Here is a 20688-nt window from a genome sequence, read left to right on the forward strand (position 1 = left end):
AGTAGATGCCAATTAATTTCATGTTGCAGCTCTTATCAGGAGCAGGTTGAATCAATACTAAACAAATGTTTGTATCTGAGCTTAAATCTTGTGGTGAAAGCTGATCTCAGCATAGGTCTTTTTACAGCTGAGAACATCTGACATGCATTTTTAATTTTATTCAGCCCAGAAAATAATTAATGAACTGAGAAGCTGCAGATTTTTACACAGGAAAAATAAAAAAATCACACCAAAGTGGCCAAATGACACAAACACTTCTGTGTTTCTGTGAAACTGTGCAGTTGTTCGGTGTTTCACGTGTGTGTTTGTACTCACATGTCTTCTCGTACGCAGTGACTGCAGGTCCTTGCGTTCCGTCCTGCAGCTCTGCGTAAACACTGATCTTATACTGCGTGTTGGCCTTCAGGCTGTTGAAACAGTGTCTGTTGGCTCCTCCGCTGAGCTTCGTCTCCTGCTTCTGACCATCTGCAGTGAAAACACAACAATTATTACGTTATCACACTGGAATGGCCTCCATTTGTTCAGTGATTCTGTATTTAATCATCCCTACGTTCAGCCGAAAATAAGGTCAACATGTTTTGTAAATGTGTTGTTAATAGTGTTACATTACTAGAATTACTAGAAGCAGCTGTGGGGGCTTGTCGGTGTCTGTGTTTGATTGACAGCAGCTGCGGGGGCGTGTCGGTGACTGTGTTTGATTGACAGCAGCTGCGGGGGCGTGTCGGTGACTGTGTTTGATTGACAGCAGCTGCGAGGGTGTGTCGGTGACTGTGTTTGATTGACAGCAGCTGCGAGGGCATGTCAGTGACTGTTTGATTGACAGCAGCTTCGGGGGTGTGTCGGTGACTGTGTTTGATTGACAGCAGCTGCGAGGGTGTGTCGGTGACTGTGTTTGATTGACAGCAGCTGTGAGGGCATGTCAGTGACTGTTTGATTGACAGCAGCTGTGGGGGTGTGTCGGTGACTGTGTTTGATTGACAGCAGCTGCGGGGGTGTGTCGGTGACTGTGTTTGATTGACAGCAGCTGCGAGGGCATGTCAGTGACTGTTTGATTGACAGCAGCTGCAGGGGCGTGTCGGTGACTGTGTTTGATTGACAGCAGCTTCGGGGGTGTGTCGGTGACTGTGTTTGATTGACAGCAGCTGCGAGGGTGTGTCGGTGACTGTGTTTGATTGACAGCAGCTGTGAGGGCATGTCAGTGACTGTTTGATTGACAGCAGCTGTGGGGGTGTGTCGGTGACTGTGTTTGATTGACAGCAGCTTCGGGGGCGTGTCGGTGACTGTGTTTGATTGACAGCAGCTGCGAGGGTGTGTCGGTGACTGTGTTTGATTGACAGCAGCTGTGAGGGCATGTCAGTGACTGTTTGATTGACAGCAGCTGTGGGGGTGTGTCGGTGACTGTGTTTGATTGACAGCAGCTGCGGGGGTGTGTCGGTGACTGTGTTTGATTGACAGCAGCTGGCACAGAACAGAGACAAAGTAAACAAACTGCTGTAGCTACAAGTCATCGGACAGACAGCGTGTCGCTAACAGAGATTTTGAAGAGCAACAGCCAAACCAGCATCTGTCAGGTATGAAGTGACATCTGCAGGTATGTTTACATGCTGCAGCTGAGCAGCTAATTAGCTATCTAGCTGTTAACTGGTGCACTTTTGCCCAGTGAATGATTGTTTGGTGGCTCGTTGAACAAGCTAAAGTGCAGGACAAGACGTGTGTTCATGTAAGTTAGATAAGAAGGAGACTTTAGCAGGAAGCTAATGTGGGTTGTTGTTCAGTCTGTGGCTCTTGTGTTGTGTATCAGGATGCGATCAGGCTTAGTGTGACCGTTTGCTCTGCCAATCATAGAACAAAACCTTATTCAAGATTAATTTTCATGTATTGAAATAAGGACTTCAGTTATGTAGTCATGAAACAAAAGAGTTTAAAATGTAAATTTCTCCCTTTTTGTTTCAGATTTTTTCTCAATTTATTGATTATTTTCATTAATTGATTCACAGAGCAGATATGTTGCTGTAGTAGACAAGAAAAGGCAGTTTGAATTTCAGTTGGACTTTAAAAGCAAAACTATCTGAGCCTCACAACCAGCTACTCACTAGGTAATGAGTAGGTCACAGGTAATGTACCTGTGACTCCTGATGTAGATCTCCTGATCTAAACTAAAACTGCATCATTATTATTGTACTTTCCTTCAGGCTGAACTGTATGTACATTTTTTGGAGGAGAGCCAGAGAACAAAGATTCTCCAGTGAATTAAGATGTTTTTTTGTTGTTTTTTTTTCAATTTAGAGAATTACATACATGTCACCTCACAACAGATATTTTGCAAATGTAAAAAGTGCAACTTTTCTCTCAGACACCCAACCTTCAATTATGTAGTTTTTGCTCAGTTTTGGTTCATTGGAGCCCTTTTGACCAAACCTCTGTCTCTAAGGGCAAATGGTGTTAAACATCCACCACAGAACAGATGTGTTTCAGAATTTCAGAATTTTAAAAAGAAAGGGCGAAGAGAGCAGTAGAGGTCGCAGTATTTGCTGAATCTGTCATTCAGCACACAAACGTTTCATTAACACAACAAGCTCAATGGTGCTCAGTTAGTCAGCCTGTTCTCATTCCCAGGGCGTCAAATACCGACGCTTTGTCACGCCCTCGGAGTCTGACACCCACGCACAAGACATCCTTTAGAGTCTGTATGAGACACACCGCGCCTTCAACTAACTCCAATGTAAATCCATTCAAGTCATTATTAGACGCCATCGCCGGACCAATGACGCCTATATCAGGTGACATTTTCCTTCAGTTGGATGGACGCTCACTTCCAACCACGAGTGTCAAGTTTCCAACCTCGACTCGGGACAGTTTTTTGTTATGGCATTTACTGTTGCCATGACAACATTTCAAGTGATCTTTTTAACCCAAACCATGATCTCTCCCTAACCCTAACCCTAACCCTAACCCTGACCCTGACCAAGTGGTTTTTGTGCCTACACCTAACCAGACTGCACCAGTTGCTCTGAGTGTGTAATACTGGAGCAGAAGGGTCTACATTGAATTTAGTTGAAAGCCCAGTGTGTCACTATACAGACAACAAAGGATGCCTTGTGCGTCCGCATGAGACACGAGACATGATGAGGACGGGTTGGTTAAGAACTCAAACTTCCTTCTTGAAAAGATGGACTGACGGGTGTTTGTTAAACTCCTGCGTATATCTCAGATGCGGATGTTACTCATGATTATGATTAAATCTGGAACCATTTCCTGACTTTTCTTGTTTGTTATGTGAATGTTTCTGCTTGGTTTGTTTTCACTTCTATTTGCTGCCTAAATAAAACTAAATGAAAATTAAACTCATAACAGTCATGAATGAGTGACGGACTAAATCCAATTACTGAAGTAATCAACATTTGTTTGTGTATTTTTTGTTCACTCCGCGCTGGCGGCCGGCGTCTGCTGCAAACATGTCAAATATAATTCTGAGAAAAACTTATTATCCACTAAACATCATGAGTTCACTTTGACAGCTTCATCACTCAGGGCAGGTGGAACATTTTAATGAGTTAAAGTGCTGCAGTATTGTGCCACTTCAATTATTTTAAGTTCAAGCTAATAATAAAACTGTCAATATAAGGCCAGTTTAAATACAGCACACGTACGTACAAATCTGAATGCATTTGTTTACGAATGCACAGAAAAGAAAACAGCACAGGTGAATATTCACTTTATATTCAGCCATTTAATTATTGAATATATTCAGGTCCTGTGTTTGTATTAAATTTTATATCCTTCTAACACAAACTGTGACAAAGCAAAATCTGTCATTTCACCTCCTAGGAGCTCATTTTACAAAATATATTAAATACAGAAAAGAAAGTAGAGAAGAAAATAAAGTAATACAATCGAAATGAGGTTTCACAGTTTTAAATCTGGTGATGGAAACATAACTGACAACGATGTTATATGATATTTGCACACATGGTTTTGATGCTATATTTGTAAACTTGGGGAGGTTTGAAAAGCTCAAACTGTGACTGTGACTGTGTGACCAATCAGACGAACCAGTAAAGCTGGAGATCGTTAGATGAGTTGCAATCAGATTCCTGAAACTCAATACAGACACAAACTGGCCAAACAAAAACTATTTTTTTTAAAGAGTCTTAAAACAACAGTCGGGAGCCCAAATGAACAGTGAAACATGTTTTTCTTGCTGTAATCATTCCTCCTGTTCATACTGACCATTAGAAGATCCCTTCATAATGACCTTACAATGGAAGTGATGGAGGACAAAATCCACAGTCCTCCTTCTGTGCAAAAAATGTATTTAAAAGTTTATCTGAGGCTAATATGAAGCTTCAGCCGATTCGTTGTAGTCAAATCAAATTTACAGCCTGTTTATAACACATTTCTTTTTTCTTTTTTTTAAACTGTCCTTCCACTGTCCAGGGAAATACAGAGAAGGGATTTTATACTAAACATACTTTAATTTAGGAAGATATCCAATCTTATTTGACTAATTTGGACATCTGAAAGCTAATATTATCTTCAGATAAACCTTTGAATACATTTTGGATTTTGTCCCCCATCACTTAAAGTGATTTCTATAAACTCTGATTTAATTTAACAATAATTTTTGTAGAATTTTACCACCTCTCCACTCTCTATTCTTTATGAATAGAGAGTTTCCCTCCCTGCCTTTATTTCCCAACCGTCCATTCCTAAAAAAAAAAAAACTGGACAACTTCTCTCTCTTTCTCCTGCAGCGAGCACATTTTTCTGGTAATTATTTACCAGCTGTGCCAACATAAATCCTCATTTAGCTCAACTGTGTGGTGAGAGAACCAATACCTCAGAGCTCCCTGAAGAAACACTTGGGGACTGCAATAATGTGTGCCTTTTATGTGACGTTAATGATGGCGATGTTGTTGCTGGAGGCCTAAAGGTGATGAATGAACAGCCATTACTTTCCTATTTGGTGGATGACGGCTGTATTTAAAGTCCGTCTTACCTTTTGAGGTGGTGACTGAATGGTTGACGTGTACAATGGAATCAAGGCTGCACCATCTTTTGTTTGATGTTATTTTGGTGTGTTGGAGTTTGTTATCAGTTTCAACTAAATGGGAAAATATACAATTATTTCTGTTGGTGCTGAGCCCGGTGGCTGCGGAAAATCAGGACTGAAGAAAGTGCTTTAATAATTGCAAAGGTTTTGTAGAGGTGACCGAGTCATTTTTGACAGCTGAGTACAAAAAAAAGAATTTCATTACGCAAATGACAAAGAGTCTGGAGGCAATTTGAAGCCACAATTTAAAGGTTTAAAAGGTTATAATTTCTTCACGACTGATAGATTAGCAGATATCTTGCGCAGCGGCTCTTCAATTTCTGTCCAACCTTTCAGTCTATCAAAGGTTCGACCATTACAGTCAGATTTATACAGGTGAAATCTTTCAAATATGCAGCACAAAATGTGAAGTTTATATTAAATGCTGAAATATGAAATAAAGAATTTTGTACATTTAATGAATGTAAATGGAAAGAGTTCATTTTTACCCCTGAGATGTGTCTCGTCAGGGTGCAAAAGCCACAGAAACAGTATTGAAATCATCACAGAGCAACAAAAAACTGAAATGGCTTATAAATGGCAGGTGGACTATAGGACAGACTTATAAAAAAAGAAGTTGAACAACATCTTTCCTACATTTCTAGGTTTACGTGATTAAATGTGCACTTTTATACCGACAGAGAAGAATGTAAGAATGTGACAAGAAAAGAAAGAAAGTACCACTGCAGATTTTCCAGTCTGTAGCTAGAAGTTCACATCAACACTGACTGATTGATATCTGATATTTAACAATAGGCCAACTCATACATCAGCTGCACCCTCGTCTAGTGCACAGACACACTTTAGGTCTTTTGACAGGATGTCAGCAGACGACAGAGGGGAGACGAGAAACCTGACTGGAAAAGCTAAATCATGTTTTGGGTGGTTTACTATATGTGATTTGTATTAAATGGGATAAAACATGCAAAAACAATGGCGTCACCCTGTAAACTAAGGGTAACTAAGGGTCTTCTTGTCATGTTGCATCTGCCTGTTAGCAAGTTTTTCTTTATATTTATAGTCACATATAAGGTACAGCAGGAACAACTTGTCACCTCAATTGCGTTGCTGCCAGGAACAGGAAGAGAGAAACAACTCAAATTCAGAAGCATTCAACAAACAATACTTATTAAATAAGACTCTCATTCTGAGAGACAAATACAGCCACCTTGTCTCCTTGAAATTACATTTATACAGAACTACAGTGCAACAGAAAATGTGTTTTTAAGGAAATGGAGAGTCACCCAAATTACATTTTCTGTTAACGTAATGAGAAAATGTTTGTTTTTGTGACCACACATTTCACTTTTTCCCCCACTAAAATATCACATTTTGCATTGCAATATCCGCTCATAGTGACAACAGCGATATTTAACTTTTTTTTATGGTTATGTTCAGACATTGGCAGCTCTCAGCTAAGGTTAGGGAAAGGTTGTAGTCTTGGTTTAATACAGAAAAAGTCTGCAGTGACTTGAATCACAACAAGTTTTATTAGCATTTAAGCGAAATCACCATCTTTCACTAACTTTAACCAAAGTGCACACAGGACTCAGGATGTGAACTCAGGTCTCTGCTGTCAATGTGTAAATAAATGCAGTGCTTCATTAAAAAAAAACGTTACCTGTGAATATAATCCAGGCAGTGATTACTTCTGTTAACGCAGCTTAAATGGGAAAACAATTAAGCCGTAGATGGACATTCAGAAACTTGGGTTTGAGTGTCATGTACGTCTGTGGTGACTCATTTTCACACACCCCCCCCAACCACCCCCCCCCGCCCCCCCACACACACACACACCCACACTGTGAACTTCAACTAGAAACACTTGTTTTTATCGACTCAATGAAACTAGTCTTCTCAGAATCAAAGAGTCGGCTGCAGGTGCTGCCAAAACTTCATCAAAGGACTCTCGAGAAGCTAATTCTGTGTTTTTTTCCCCTCTTCTCTTCTCTTTACAGCATTCCTCCTCAGAATAGACACAACACGACGTAATTACTGTCATTCCTGTAAGAAGAACATCTCATCCCAACACACTTGGCAACAGATAATATCGACCTTTTTGTCTTTTTTCCTGTATTTTACCTCGGGCAGCAAATGTAAATGTCAACCGGACTGCGGTCCGTAAGCCTCCCTCGTCTACAGAGCGGCTCAGTGTCTGATTGCACAGCTAAACCTTTAAGACTGTCACCACGTCTGTGATGGGATACAACAATATCTTTGTCATCTCGGGCTGCTTAGGGATTTAGAGAATTGAGCATTCTTGCGCTGCATACTGAAACTCCCACTAATGAAAGAATGCGAGTATGTATGAGCCCCCCCCCCCCTCCCCTCCCCTCCCCTCCTGCCAACACAAATATGCAGCAGCGTAGGAGCTCGATGGGAAAATCTGAGAAGGAGAATCATAGCTGCACTTACAGGATTCTGTATCCCACTTTCTCGTTGATGTACTGATGCACAGTTACGTTTAATGACCTTGTCGGCTTAAAATCCAGCAGATAACAGAGGAGGAGGCAGGAGAGGAGTAAATGTGTGTCCATGTATTTGCATATATAGATATATATATATATATTTCCCTGTATAAAGGTGTAGGTGATCTTTATCCCGCAAGGAGAAATTTGTGATGCAGCTAAATTGATTAAAAAATAAAATTTCTTACATTTCTAAAAGGAAATTGCTGACATTGTAGAAAATACACTTGTTAACTGTGTTTCCCAGATTCAGAGCTGAAGATCAATATTAGTGTCAGAGAGAGTGAGACAACTCCAAAGCTATCTGGTTTAGAGCTGCAGGGATTAATCCATCAATTAGTTGATTGGCAGAAAATTAATTGGCAACTAATCTGATGATCGAATTATCATTTTCATTCATTTTATTTTCATTTCAAGTAAAAACGATAAATATTTTCCGGTTTCAGCTGTTTAAATGTGAGATTGTGATGCCGTTCTTTGTCGTACATGAGAGTAAACTGAATATCTTTGAGTTTTGGACTGTTGGTCAGACAAAACAAAACATTTAAAGACGTCACCTTGGACATAGACAAAGCGATTTAATTAATTAATCAAGAAAATAATCGTTAGTTGCAGCTCTGATCTGGTTTACTGCACACAGACACTGAGCCAAAATATTGTTGGTCACTTAAATGCAAACACAAACTGATCCTGACGTTTAAAAAAAGAAATGTTTCTATATGAATATGGGTCAAAATCCACAAGATTGTACCTTTAAACATGTACAACAAGATTGTAAAGTAGCTATCGGTTCAGTATGTAACTACTGATAATATATCACTGATGTTCCTCTGACTGATACCAATTCTGAGTGGAGCTGGAAGTTTAGTTACTGGGTTTTAAATCCAACGTTCTGAAAATGCTTTTGCCTTTGAGCAGAGGGAGAAAAATAATGAGATGGAAATCAAAATGTAGTGCAACAATCGTCCCAGGCTGAACCCGATCCACCGAACATTCGGTTGAAATGTTTCTCATCTTAACCTCAAATAAAAACATGATGTGAGCAGCGGCGGAGGAAGTAAAGTCTGTGTGTTACTCACTGAGCATGGATTCGATGAGCACTCTGTAGGCGTTGGCGTGTCGGTGAGGCTGCCACTGGACGCACATACTGGTCATCCTCACCTGATATGGACTCAGGTTGGTCACCCCCAGGTACACTGCAGAGACAGACAGACTCTATATGTTAGAATTAGTTTATTTATATATGGCTTAAGATTGAATTATAATGATTATTCTGATTATTGTTAGTGGAGTCATTTATTTGATGTATGGATGGTGAACTATAGTATTAAAATACATGTGACCTATGACTGTATGTGAGATTTGTCTTGACTTTGAAGTTATAAGTAAAGTTTTTGACTGTAAAAACTCATCAAGAACAAGGACAAGATGGATATTTCCAGATGTTCCACTTCTGAGAGAAGCTCAGTGGGATTTACTGTGGATGGAAATTGAAAACTTAAATGGATATGGATGTCATTAAACCATTAAAACTAGATCGGATCACCACCCTTCTTTAGATTTGTGAGTTAGTAATTACAGAATAAAAGTATTACTGAATATTAGAGGGTTCTATCTGATTGGCTAACTGAGGAGTTTAGTGATTTAAGTTTGATTTAGCCCCATTATTATCTTTAACAGGACACCTTTTCAATCTTAGTATTACAAACTGAGTACATCGTCTCGCTCTGTTATGTGAAAGATCCTTTTGGGAAACTAAGAAAGACAAGAGAGCGGAGCAGAATGAACTAAAACACATTTACAAAAAGAAAAACAGACTTAAAAGTTCAGTTCTTCACTCTCAACAGTGAGTTTTTGCGTCAAACGAGTCTCAACAGCTAACTTGACCTCTTCTAATACAGTACTGTCTGTGTTTTTCAGAGGTAATTTTAAAAGATAATTGGTCTTTAATTGAGGAAAATAAGGCTACAAAGTGACATGTTCAGGAGATGTTTATTCCTTTTTCCACAATTTAGATATTCTGACTTTGAAACTCTGACAAAAAAGCAACTTGAGGCATCTTCAAAACTCTAAAAATATACACTGTGGTGTTTCTTCTTTACACACTAGTGTGATAATAAAACTGTATATATGTATATATATATATATATATATAGCTGCAACTCATCTGAGAAACCACACACACCATCCTGTTTGCAAGGCGAGTTTATTTGTATTGCACATTTCAACAACAACGAGGCAATTCAAAGTGCTTTACATAAGACATAAAAGGCATCAAGAGAGTGTGAGATTTAAAAAAAACAATGACAGATGACAGATTTAAAAAAAAAAACGTACGGCTAGTTGGCTTCAAGGACACCGACGCACCGGCGCGCGTGTGTTTTTTTTTCATGGAGTTATTTACAGAGAGAGAGAAATATATAGCTGCACTGTCTTTGCTCCAAGAGTTCGGCTCATAAAACAGACACCCAAACAAACCCACACACACACACACACAAGCTCTATTTATGCAAATGGTATGTATGGACTTTTATCATCCAACTTTTGAAAGCGTCACTTGTTCTGAGTTCACAGATATTAGCATGCCTGTTTCTGTGAGTCAGTAATGGCCTCGTACATCACAGTATATTTTACATTTCACTCTGACAAAACAGAACATTTTCCTTGAGTTGAGCCTAAAATGTAATCTGCATTATTTTGGATTTAAGTACAAATGCATAATGTATCTCTGCATAATGTTTATGTAAAAAATCTCACCATGTGATTTAATGAGAGGGCAGGAATAATAATAATAATACTACGGATAAGATGAGGAGCTCCGACAACCGGAAGAAAAGTAGAACCATTTTCCCTGAGAGAGTCAGTGGAGGTGTTTCAGGCACATCAGATGTCTGCTGGACCCCCTGTGGAGGTGGTCCAGGCCCCGCCGGAGGAAGACTTCTCTTATTATGGACCAAAAATGTCGAACAGCCTGCCCGTAATCCTTGAATACATCTTTTTAATCTTGCTTTTAAACAGACTGTTTAGTCTCACTTGTTGTTTCACACATCTTATTGTTTGCATTGTTTGTTTATAACCATTAAGAGTTAGTTTTTATGAAATCTTTGTAAAGTAGAGCTGCATTTCATGTATGAAAGGTGCTTTATAAATAAAGTTTATTATCATTATTGTTACTATTACTCATCGATATATATCCCATCTGACCTGTGGACACTGCAGTATCCAGTAAGAGCTGAAGGACATGACGAAGGGAAAAAGATGCATGAGAAACCTTTTTCAGCCTGCTGCCATGGCGACCTGGATCCAGATAAGTGGCGGAAACACAGCCTTCATTTTGCTGACTGTCTGTCACCAAAGATGACATCATCAGTTGTTTGTTCAAACACTTAATGTGACCTCCGTCTACATTCTCCTGACAAGCAACCTCCTACGGTTGTGCAGATGATGACGGTCGTCTCCATGATGTGACACGTCAAGCCTGACTGTACAAAGCATGAAACTTTGACACAGAAATGGTTTTAGTTGCCTTCACTTAACCAAACCTAGACCACAGAGTTGAAAGTGCAACTATACTGTAGCTAATCTGACTGATACCAGTTTATTTGTTAAATGCTTCAATTTTAACTTTCCTTATTGTTTAAAACATTTTTTGTTCCTTATGATTCACATCACTCACCAACACACTCAATCAGCTCTTTAAGGTCCCTTTTGTATCTAAGCTGGTGAAAAAGGCTTTTATGTTTCAGGCTTTTTGCTTTTGTTTACAGTAATCTAATTTTTCTCATTTTAGTTTTTTTTTCATTGTTGTGTTATCTACTATTGTGTCTTGTGTTTTGTATTGTTCTGTTTTTCATTTGTTTTGTGAATGTTTGTTTTGGGACCCCGTTGAAAATAAGATGACACATGTCAAGGAGTTTATCGTGATATAATAACATTTTCCAAACCATTTCTACTTATTGTTCAAGTCTTAATGAGTTTCACATTCTGGACTTGTATCCTTTCAATTACAGCAGAAACAAAAAGCATCAGTAATGTTCATCCATCACTGGCTGTTTAAATTGTACATAACTTAAACCAAAGGCTAAAATAGCTTAAACCAAAGGCTAAAACAACTTAAACCAAAGGCTAAAACAACTTAAAACAAAGGCTAAAATAACTTAAACCAAAGGCTAAAATAGCTTAAACCAAAGGCTAAAATAGCTTAAACCAAAGGCTAAAATAACTTAAACCAAAGGCTAAAACAGCTTAAACCAAAGGCTAAAATAGCTTAAACCAAAGGCTAAAATAACTTAAACCAAAGGCTAAAACAGCTTAAACCAAAGGCTAAAATAGCTTAAACCAAAGTTTAAAATAACTCAAACCAAAGGCTAAAATAGCTTAAACCAAAGGCTAAAACAGCTTAAACCAAAGGCTAAAACAACTTAAACCAAAGGCTAAAACAACTTAAACCAAAGGCTAAAACAACTTAAACCAAAGGCTAAAACAACTTAAAACAAAGGCTAAAATAGCTTAAAACAAAGGCTAAAATAACTTAAACCAAAGGCTAAAACAACTTAAACCAAAGGCTAAAACAACTTAAACCAAAGGCTAAAACAACTTAAACCAAAGGCTAAAACAACTTAAACCAAAGGCTAAAATAACTTAAACCAAAGGCTAAAATAGCTTAAAACAAAGGCTAAAATAACTTAAACCAAAGGCTGAAATAACGTAAACCAAAGGCTAAAATAGCTTAAACCAAAGGCTAAAATAACTTAAACCAAAGGCTAAAACAACTTAAAACAAAGGCTAAAACAACTTAAACCAAAGGCTAAAATAACTTAAACCAAAGGCTAAAATAACTTAAACCAAAGGCTAAAATAGCTTAAACCAAAGGCTAAAATAACTTAAACCAAAGGCTAAAATAGCTTAAAACAAAGGCTAAAATAACTTAAACCAAAGGCTAAAATAGCTTAAACCAAAGGCTAAAATGACTCAAACCAAAGTTTAAAATAACTCAAACCAAAGGCTAAAATAGCTTAAACCAAAGGCTGAAACAGCTTAAACCAAAGGCTAAAACAACTTAAACCAAAGGCTAAAACAACTTAAACCAAAGGCTAAAACAACTTAAACCAAAGGCTAAAACAACTTAAAACAAAGGCTAAAATAACTTAAACCAAAGGCTAAAATAGCTTAAAACAAAGGCTAAAATAACTTAAACCAAAGGCTGAAATAACGTAAACCAAAGGCTAAAATAGCTTAAACCAAAGGCTAAAATAACTTAAACCAAAGGCTAAAACAACTTAAAACAAAGGCTAAAACAGCTTAAACCAAAGGCTAAAATAACTTAAACCAAAGGCTAAAATAACTTAAACCAAAGGCTAAAATAGCTTAAACCAAAGGCTAAAATAACTTAAACCAAAGGCTAAAATAGCTTAAAACAAAGGCTAAAATAACTTAAACCAAAGGCTAAAATAGCTTAAACCAAAGGCTAAGATAGCTTAAACCAAAGGCTAAAATGACTCAAACCAAAGTTTAAAATAACTCAAACCAAAGGCTAAAATAGCTTAAACCAAAGGCTAAAACAGCTTAAACCAAAGGCTAAAACAACTTAAACCAAAGGCTAAAACAACTTAAACCAAAGGCTAAAACAACTTAAAACAAAGGCTAAAATAACTTAAACCAAAGGCTGAAATAACGTAAACCAAAGGCTAAAATAGCTTAAACCAAAGGCTAAAATAACTTAAACCAAAGGCTAAAACAACTTAAAACAAAGGCTAAAACAGCTTAAACCAAAGGCTAAAATAACTTAAACCAAAGGCTAAAATAACTTAAACCAAAGGCTAAAATAGCTTAAACCAAAGGCTAAAATAACTTAAACCAAAGGCTAAAATAGCTTAAAACAAAGGCTAAAATAACTTAAACCAAAGGCTAAAATAGCTTAAACCAAAGGCTAAAATGACTCAAACCAAAGTTTAAAATAACTCAAACCAAAGGCTAAAATAGCTTAAACCAAAGGCTGAAACAGCTTAAACCAAAGGCTAAAACAACTTAAACCAAAGGCTAAAACAACTTAAACCAAAGGCTAAAACAACTTAAACCAAAGGCTAAAACAACTTAAAACAAAGGCTAAAATAACTTAAACCAAAGGCTAAAATAGCTTAAAACAAAGGCTAAAATAACTTAAACCAAAGGCTGAAATAACGTAAACCAAAGGCTAAAATAGCTTAAACCAAAGGCTAAAATAACTTAAACCAAAGGCTAAAACAACTTAAAACAAAGGCTAAAACAGCTTAAACCAAAGGCTAAAATAACTTAAAACAAAGGCTAAAATAACTTAAACCAAAGGCTAAAATAGCTTAAACCAAAGGCTAAAATAACTTAAACCAAAGGCTAAAATAGCTTAAAACAAAGGCTAAAATAACTTAAACCAAAGGCTAAAATAGCTTAAACCAAAGGCTAAGATAGCTTAAACCAAAGGCTAAAATGACTCAAACCAAAGTTTAAAATAACTCAAACCAAAGGCTAAAATAGCTTAAACCAAAGGCTAAAACAGCTTAAACCAAAGGCTAAAACAACTTAAACCAAAGGCTAAAACAACTTAAACCAAAGGCTAAAACAACTTAAAACAAAGGCTAAAATAACTTAAACCAAAGGCTAAAATAGCTTAAAACAAAGGCTAAAATAACTTAAACCAAAGGCTGAAATAACGTAAACCAAAGGCTAAAATAGCTTAAACCAAAGGCTAAAATAACTTAAACCAAAGGCTAAAACAACTTAAAACAAAGGCTAAAACAGCTTAAACCAAAGGCTAAAATAACTTAAACCAAAGGCTAAAATAACTTAAACCAAAGGCTAAAATAGCTTAAACCAAAGGCTAAAATAACTTAAACCAAAGGCTAAAATAGCTTAAAACAAAGGCTAAAATAACTTAAACCAAAGGCTAAAATAGCTTAAACCAAAGGCTAAGATAGCTTAAACCAAAGGCTAAAATGACTCAAACCAAAGGCTAAAATAACTTAAACCAAAGGCTAAAATAGCTTAAACCAAAGGCTAAAATAGCTTAAACCAAAGGCTAAAATAGCTTAAATCAAAGGCTAAAATAAAGCGATGTCTCACTTTGGTCCTCAGCTGTATTATTTGTGCTGCTATGTGACATTGAGGCATCAGTCCGCTCATCTCTATCGGTCCGTTGGCTTCATTAACATGCTGCTGAGAAATATGACAGACACTCCTGGGATCCCACTGGCCTCAAATCATCTTTCTCTCTCTTTTTTTGAATTCCAACCCATCTCTCCATCTTTTCTTCTTCTTCTTCTTTTCCCCCCCATCTTCATCAGGATTTGTCCCCCCTTCTTGCCCCCCACCCGACCCCTCCTCTCCAAACTCCAAATCAACCAAGAAGTGTTTAATTGTCATGCAGCTGGTGGTCTCAATTCAAAGCGTCCATTTAGAGCTCCATGTTCTGGCGTTCAGGTGACGCCGGTATGGAGAGCTCTTACACAGAGAGGAATGAGAACAGATGAAAGGGGATCAGATCAAACCAGAGACCTTTCAAAAAGGGGGCTATTTCACCAATAGACCAGCCTTCAGTAAAGTGTTTAATTATTATGCACGGGAGGGAAATCCAGGCTCCAATGATTGTACTTGAGAAGCACTGATTGATCGAACGAGGGCCAGACACTCGACACCGGAGGAGCCTCGGGAAGTATCCACAATCTCACCGGTGAGATAACTTAAATCTATTGCATCTACAGTTCATTGCAGCTCTGGGATGTAATTAGGTGAAGTTGCCGTTAAAAAGTGTCAGATGGCTATCAAGGTATTGATGTCTGCAGGTGTCCGGCTGCTCCTCTGATTAGATTAGAGGAGATCGTTTCATGCACTTGTATTCAAAGCGGTGGGAACAGACAGAAAAGTCTGATAACAAGGTGCATAAATGATCAGGTTTGGAAAATGCCAAGCAAACAATTAAGACACTGACTAGAACATGGTGTGAGAGCAGAGAAATACTGGTCTGACGTGGGAAATGCTTTAAAATGTGGGAAAATTGTGCCAATGAAGACGTGTGTGTGTGTGTCTGCTGCAAAACCTTTCAAGGAAGTGAATCAAGAAAGTGACGTTTGATATTTCAGAACCCCCAGACTTAAATCGTATTACTTTTAAGAAACTGTCTGTGTAGCTGCACAAATTATAACTTTAGATTTTTGTCAGGGAACAACCACTGGAGGAAAGAGTCTGACCCGCTGTGTGGGATGATGTAACGTACTGTAAATACGCCACTGCTATGAAAACACAATCCAGTCCGTCTTCATAGAGTAACTAACCTCAAAAGAGCAGAATAAAAATGAAGCAGGACTGTGAAGCTAACAAGGCCGAGACTCCATCCGAGCTCTTTTTAATCAGTGGTTCTGGTTACAGCTACTAAAGAATAATAATAAAAAAAGAATCAAGGCTGAATCCTGTAATTAGTTTGTAGAGCTGGGAGAAGATGTATAATGAATTAATGGATCAGGTGTGTGAAAAAGAGGAGAAACGATATGGCTGCAGGTACGATAAGTGATGTTAGATGCAGTTTATATAAATGATTTGTGCATTTAAGTCTTTAAACTGTCGTGTAAACAGCAGTAACTCCAACTGAGACGTAGATTCATGAGATTAAACATAACTGGACAGATGAGATTTGGGATAAATCAAAGCTGTGGACGTCTCAAGCACATAAATATAATTACTGTAACTAATAAATAACGTTTTGCTGAATCTCTTCAAGAAAAAAATGTCTATTTGTGTCAAAATTTGACTTTCTATAGTTTACTGACACACTAAAATGTGCAGGTTGAGAGTTGAATTTCTTCATTGTGACCTGAAAGAAAATAAGCAACATGAACAACTTTTGTTTAGCAACAAACTAGAGATGTGCAGAGATCCCAGTATTTGTATTTGTATCTGTATTTGTATTCGAATAAAAGTGGAAAGAGGCTTAAAAATCCTGTTTTTGTTTTTATGACACTTTTAATTTTAGAAAATTAAAGTGTTACAATAAGCGTTCATCAATAAACTACCTTATGAAGGACGACGTCCCCACACCAGGTCTTGAACTGGAGTCTCCCAGATCATAGAGGACTGTGCTGACTACTGAGATAAAACTTTACTCATCGCCTCATTGCAGACAGACTCTACCTATTTATACACCCGTAACACAGAGACAGCACAGCAGGTAACATGTGGGGAGGAACTTCAAAGGTGATTACTGCTTTGCACTTTTCATTTATTGCCTATTTTTTACAACCTAACTTTGTTGAAAGGCCCCACCTTACCTCTCTGAGCTGCTGCAGCCGCTCTCTCAGGTCAGCTGACCTGCTGCTCCTGACGGTGCCTAAAGTTCGGCTTAAGCTCAGAGGTGAACCAGCATTTACTGTTGCAGCTGGAACGGATTACCGCCGCACATTAGACATTAGGCCTCCTCACTGTCTCATTTTAAACCTCTTCTTAAAACCCACCTCTTCTCTCTGGCTTCTGACACCATGTAGCGTGTTGCACCTTGTGTGAGCAGTGCACTTTATTTATTTCATTTTATTTAATTTATTTGTTTTTATCCTATTTTATTTTATTTTATCTTATTTTATTACTTTTATCCTCTTGTGTCCTTCATCGTTTTATTGTGTTCTGTTGTGCTATTTATTGTGTTTTTTATCTTGCGCTGCAGCACTTTGGAAACCTTGTGTTTGTTAAAATCGTGTTATATAAATAAATAAAGTATATTGGATTGAAAGGAGAGCAGCTCAGCTTTATCTCTGGGGAACACCCCCAACAAATAACTTTTTAAATATTTGTATAAAACAAATATTAGTATAAAACCCACTATTTGTGCATTGCTGAATAACGTATTTGTATTCGGGCACATCCCTACAATATACAGACCATGAATGAGTTGATAGATACGGATGATTAATCTGCATTAACATAGCTGGAAGCTGTACAAGAGTGTTTTCTAAATATTATTTATGTCTTAACTTCTTATATTTGTATTTGTTTATGTGAATAGTTACTGATTAATGGCAGCAGATCGAAGATGTGACTCACAGGTCTTGGCCCTTCCTGCGAGGGCCTCGCTGGATCCGGTGGTGTAGGAGGCGATGACCTTGACGCTGTACTCGGTTCCACTCAGCAGATTGACGATCAGCATGGTGTTCACGTCCTCGCCGACGAAGGTCTCCAGAGCTGATCCCGGGGCTGCGGAGAGGTGGGATAATTGAGGAGCCACGTCAAGGAGGTGCAAACGGTCAGTGAAGGCGAGGAGCGCAGAGAGAGACAGAGGAGCGAGTTCAGATACGATCATTAGCTTCAATTCCACCAAGTAGGAGAGGAGAGAGAAATAAGTCGGAGACGGAAAGTGCAAAAGTGACAGAAGTGAAGTGTGAGAGTTAAAAGTTATGTAAAAGCACCAGAATATAAATGAAAACATGCGTTTATCTGTTAGTTCTTCTTCTCCTTATGAGATTAGATGTGGAAATAATAAACCGTCCAAAAGAGCAAATCTGAAGTTTAGCATTAAAATCTATTAATAACAACTTTACATCAGATAAAAGATCTGTTGAACTTTTCTATTCATTTAGTTTTTATTTAACTTTTTAAATCCAACATAGAAGCATAGAAAACAAAACCGTACTGTATGTGTTGATGTCATTATTACTGACTGGTGTGTGTGTGTGTGTGTGTGTATTTACATGCAGATGTGTGTGACTGCAGTCTATTCTTTGTTTATATATAATTTATTTCTTTACACTGAGCAGAACCAGACGTGCTGTTCGAGGCACAACTTATCCTAAACTGAGTTTTTGCTGAATTTAACCGTTTTTTCCTCAAAATTTTTTGCAGATATTCATAATCCCTAAAAGATAAAATCCTTTTCTTCCTCTAGCGCCACCCTCAGGTCACAGAGGGGTCAATGCACACATCCTCAGTGACTTCACAGAATCACTGACTTCTTAAAACCCATTTTTACAGACTTGCTTTTATTTAATGTCGTCTTTCGAACATCTTCGTATTGTCTTTTCATCTTTTTATCATTTCATTACTGTTTTCTATAATGAGTTGTTCGTTTGTTTTGGGTTTTTTTGTGTCTTTGCTTTGCATTGTTCTACTTTTGTTTTGTCTGTCAAAGCACTTTGTAAACTGCGTTTTTTAAAGGTGCTATGTAAATAAAGATTATTGTTATTATTATTATTATTATTATTATTATTATTATTATTATCCTCCAAATCTCAGCAAGCTGTCACATGGACCTGCATGTAAAGCAAGTTGTCTGGTCGATTCAGTCAGTCAGTGTGTCTGAACCGTAGAAAACAAACTTAAATGTGCAGCCTGCAGAAGCATAATTCATGCTCCTCAGATGATGAACGCTTCCTCTTTCCTGCAGCAGCACCATCAGGACAAACTTTATATTTTTAGTCCTTCTACTGGTAGGAATATAGAACAATATTAGAGGGAATATTAGTAATAGAAAGTTGTGTGTGATTGTGAGTTACCAGATAAAGGCTGGTAGACGACTCTGTAGCCCATGGTGGGTGACGGTGGAGCGTCCCAGCTGATCCTGAAGCGGTTGTACCACTCCTCCGACACCCGCAGGTTCCTCGGAGCTGAGAGAGGAACTAAAGAAGAAGAGGACAGAGGTTATATATATACATATACATATTTTAAGTGAATTTGTGTCAAAATAAAACTATGCAAAAATAATTCAAATAGTACATTCACAAGGACATGTTTTCTTTTAATAATTTGTCTCTTCTGATGGAGTTTTTATCAGCTGCTTTGGGTCCTGGTCTAGACTTGAACCAGGGACAGAAAAGGGAAGGAAGGAAGGAGAAATTTCACAGTAAAAGAGAAAAAAATCATGAACAAAAGAGGCGACAGGAAGCAAATTAGAAGCTGGTTAAAGGACAATAAAGATAACGACACACTGACGTACAACATATTTATAGAGTAAATTAAATAAATGACACTTTCAGCAGAAATGTAATTCACTGCATGTCACAATGATTAAAAAAAGTGCTTTAATACAGACAAAACTGTCATGAAACAGCAAACAGAGAGAAAACCGGAGGGACAGAAAGATAATGAAGAAGTTTCAAAGAAGGATAAAATGTTGATAATAGAATAAAAGAGCGAACGGCTGAATTAGTCTGTCAGGAAGATATTAAATCCAGAGGAGTTATCGCTCGGACGACAGCCGAGCGGACAGAACTTTAGGAAGCAGAGCTAAATGGCGGGGACGGTATTAATAGTACATGTAAGACCTTCTCTCTTTAAGGAAATTTTTTTTCCATCCATCTGTTCGCTCACATACATTCGTAGTCCATACTGTTCCCGCTGAAACGTGATAGATTGAAATCCTGTGAAGATCCCTTCAGTTAATGGTGGAAACGTGAGACTTTTCAGGTCCCAAATCCTCTGCCTGGTTTCTCTTCTACACATTTAAAATGCTAAACCCCCCCCACCCCCCTCCTCCCCTTCCTCCCTCCCATCATCACTCTCTTCATGTTCCATCATCCCTCTACTCCGAGTATCCATCTCTCCTCTCTCTTCCCTCCATTTACGAGCTGAAACCTCCAGATTATGCCGGCTCTTCTGGCTCATTTTCCCTCTTCACCTACCGTTGTCGTTTACCATTAAAAAGCCAATCATCCTCTCCACGTTCAGCTCTACACCCCCCCCCCCCCCCCCCCCCCCCCCACCTCGTCTGTTTAAATCCCCACCTTATACTATCTATCTCTGCTACGCCCTCCCTGGTCCTGACGAAATTGCCATCGCCCTCTGAGCTTTTTTTCTGCCGTTTCTCCTTCTATGTTTTCACCCTTCAGGCCTAAACAGAAATGAGAAACTGCTGATTTAATGCTACTTTTTTTGACGGGAACTTTTTTTTTTTTTTTTACAGCAGCTCTTGCAGGAACTCAGTTTGCAGTTTTTTGGGGTTTGTGGGCATCAACGAAAAGTCTCTCATTCATGGCGGGAATTCTGCCACGTTTTCATGTCGTTCTGACCATAATTACAAGGAAGAAACCAGCTCGTCTCCTAGAAATGATGTTTATATACAACTAAACTGCTACAGCCAGGACGTTTAGCAGGAAAAACTGGCTTCATTATTTCTCTCAA

General features: G+C 38.1%; 1 protein-coding gene across 9 annotated transcripts in view; it reads right to left on the reverse strand.

Annotated features, from left to right (window-relative positions):
- The window catches only part of LOC122970550 (collagen alpha-1(XIV) chain), a 220665-nt gene that overhangs the window by 87983 nt on the left and 111994 nt on the right, over positions 1-20688 (reverse strand). For all 9 annotated transcript variants that reach the window (XM_044336720.1, XM_044336719.1, XM_044336726.1 and 6 more), the window contains 4 exons: positions 19065-19187; positions 17620-17769; positions 8640-8756; positions 316-465 (listed from right to left, as the gene is read on the reverse strand). In XM_044336720.1, coding sequence (XP_044192655.1) covers positions 316-465; positions 8640-8756; positions 17620-17769; positions 19065-19187 — 540 coding nt within the window. The remainder of the gene's footprint in view (positions 1-315; positions 466-8639; positions 8757-17619; positions 17770-19064; positions 19188-20688) is intronic.

Source organism: Thunnus albacares, chromosome 19 (assembly GCF_914725855.1).
Source record: "Thunnus albacares chromosome 19, fThuAlb1.1, whole genome shotgun sequence".
Classification (NCBI taxonomy): domain Eukaryota; kingdom Metazoa; phylum Chordata; class Actinopteri; order Scombriformes; family Scombridae; genus Thunnus; species Thunnus albacares.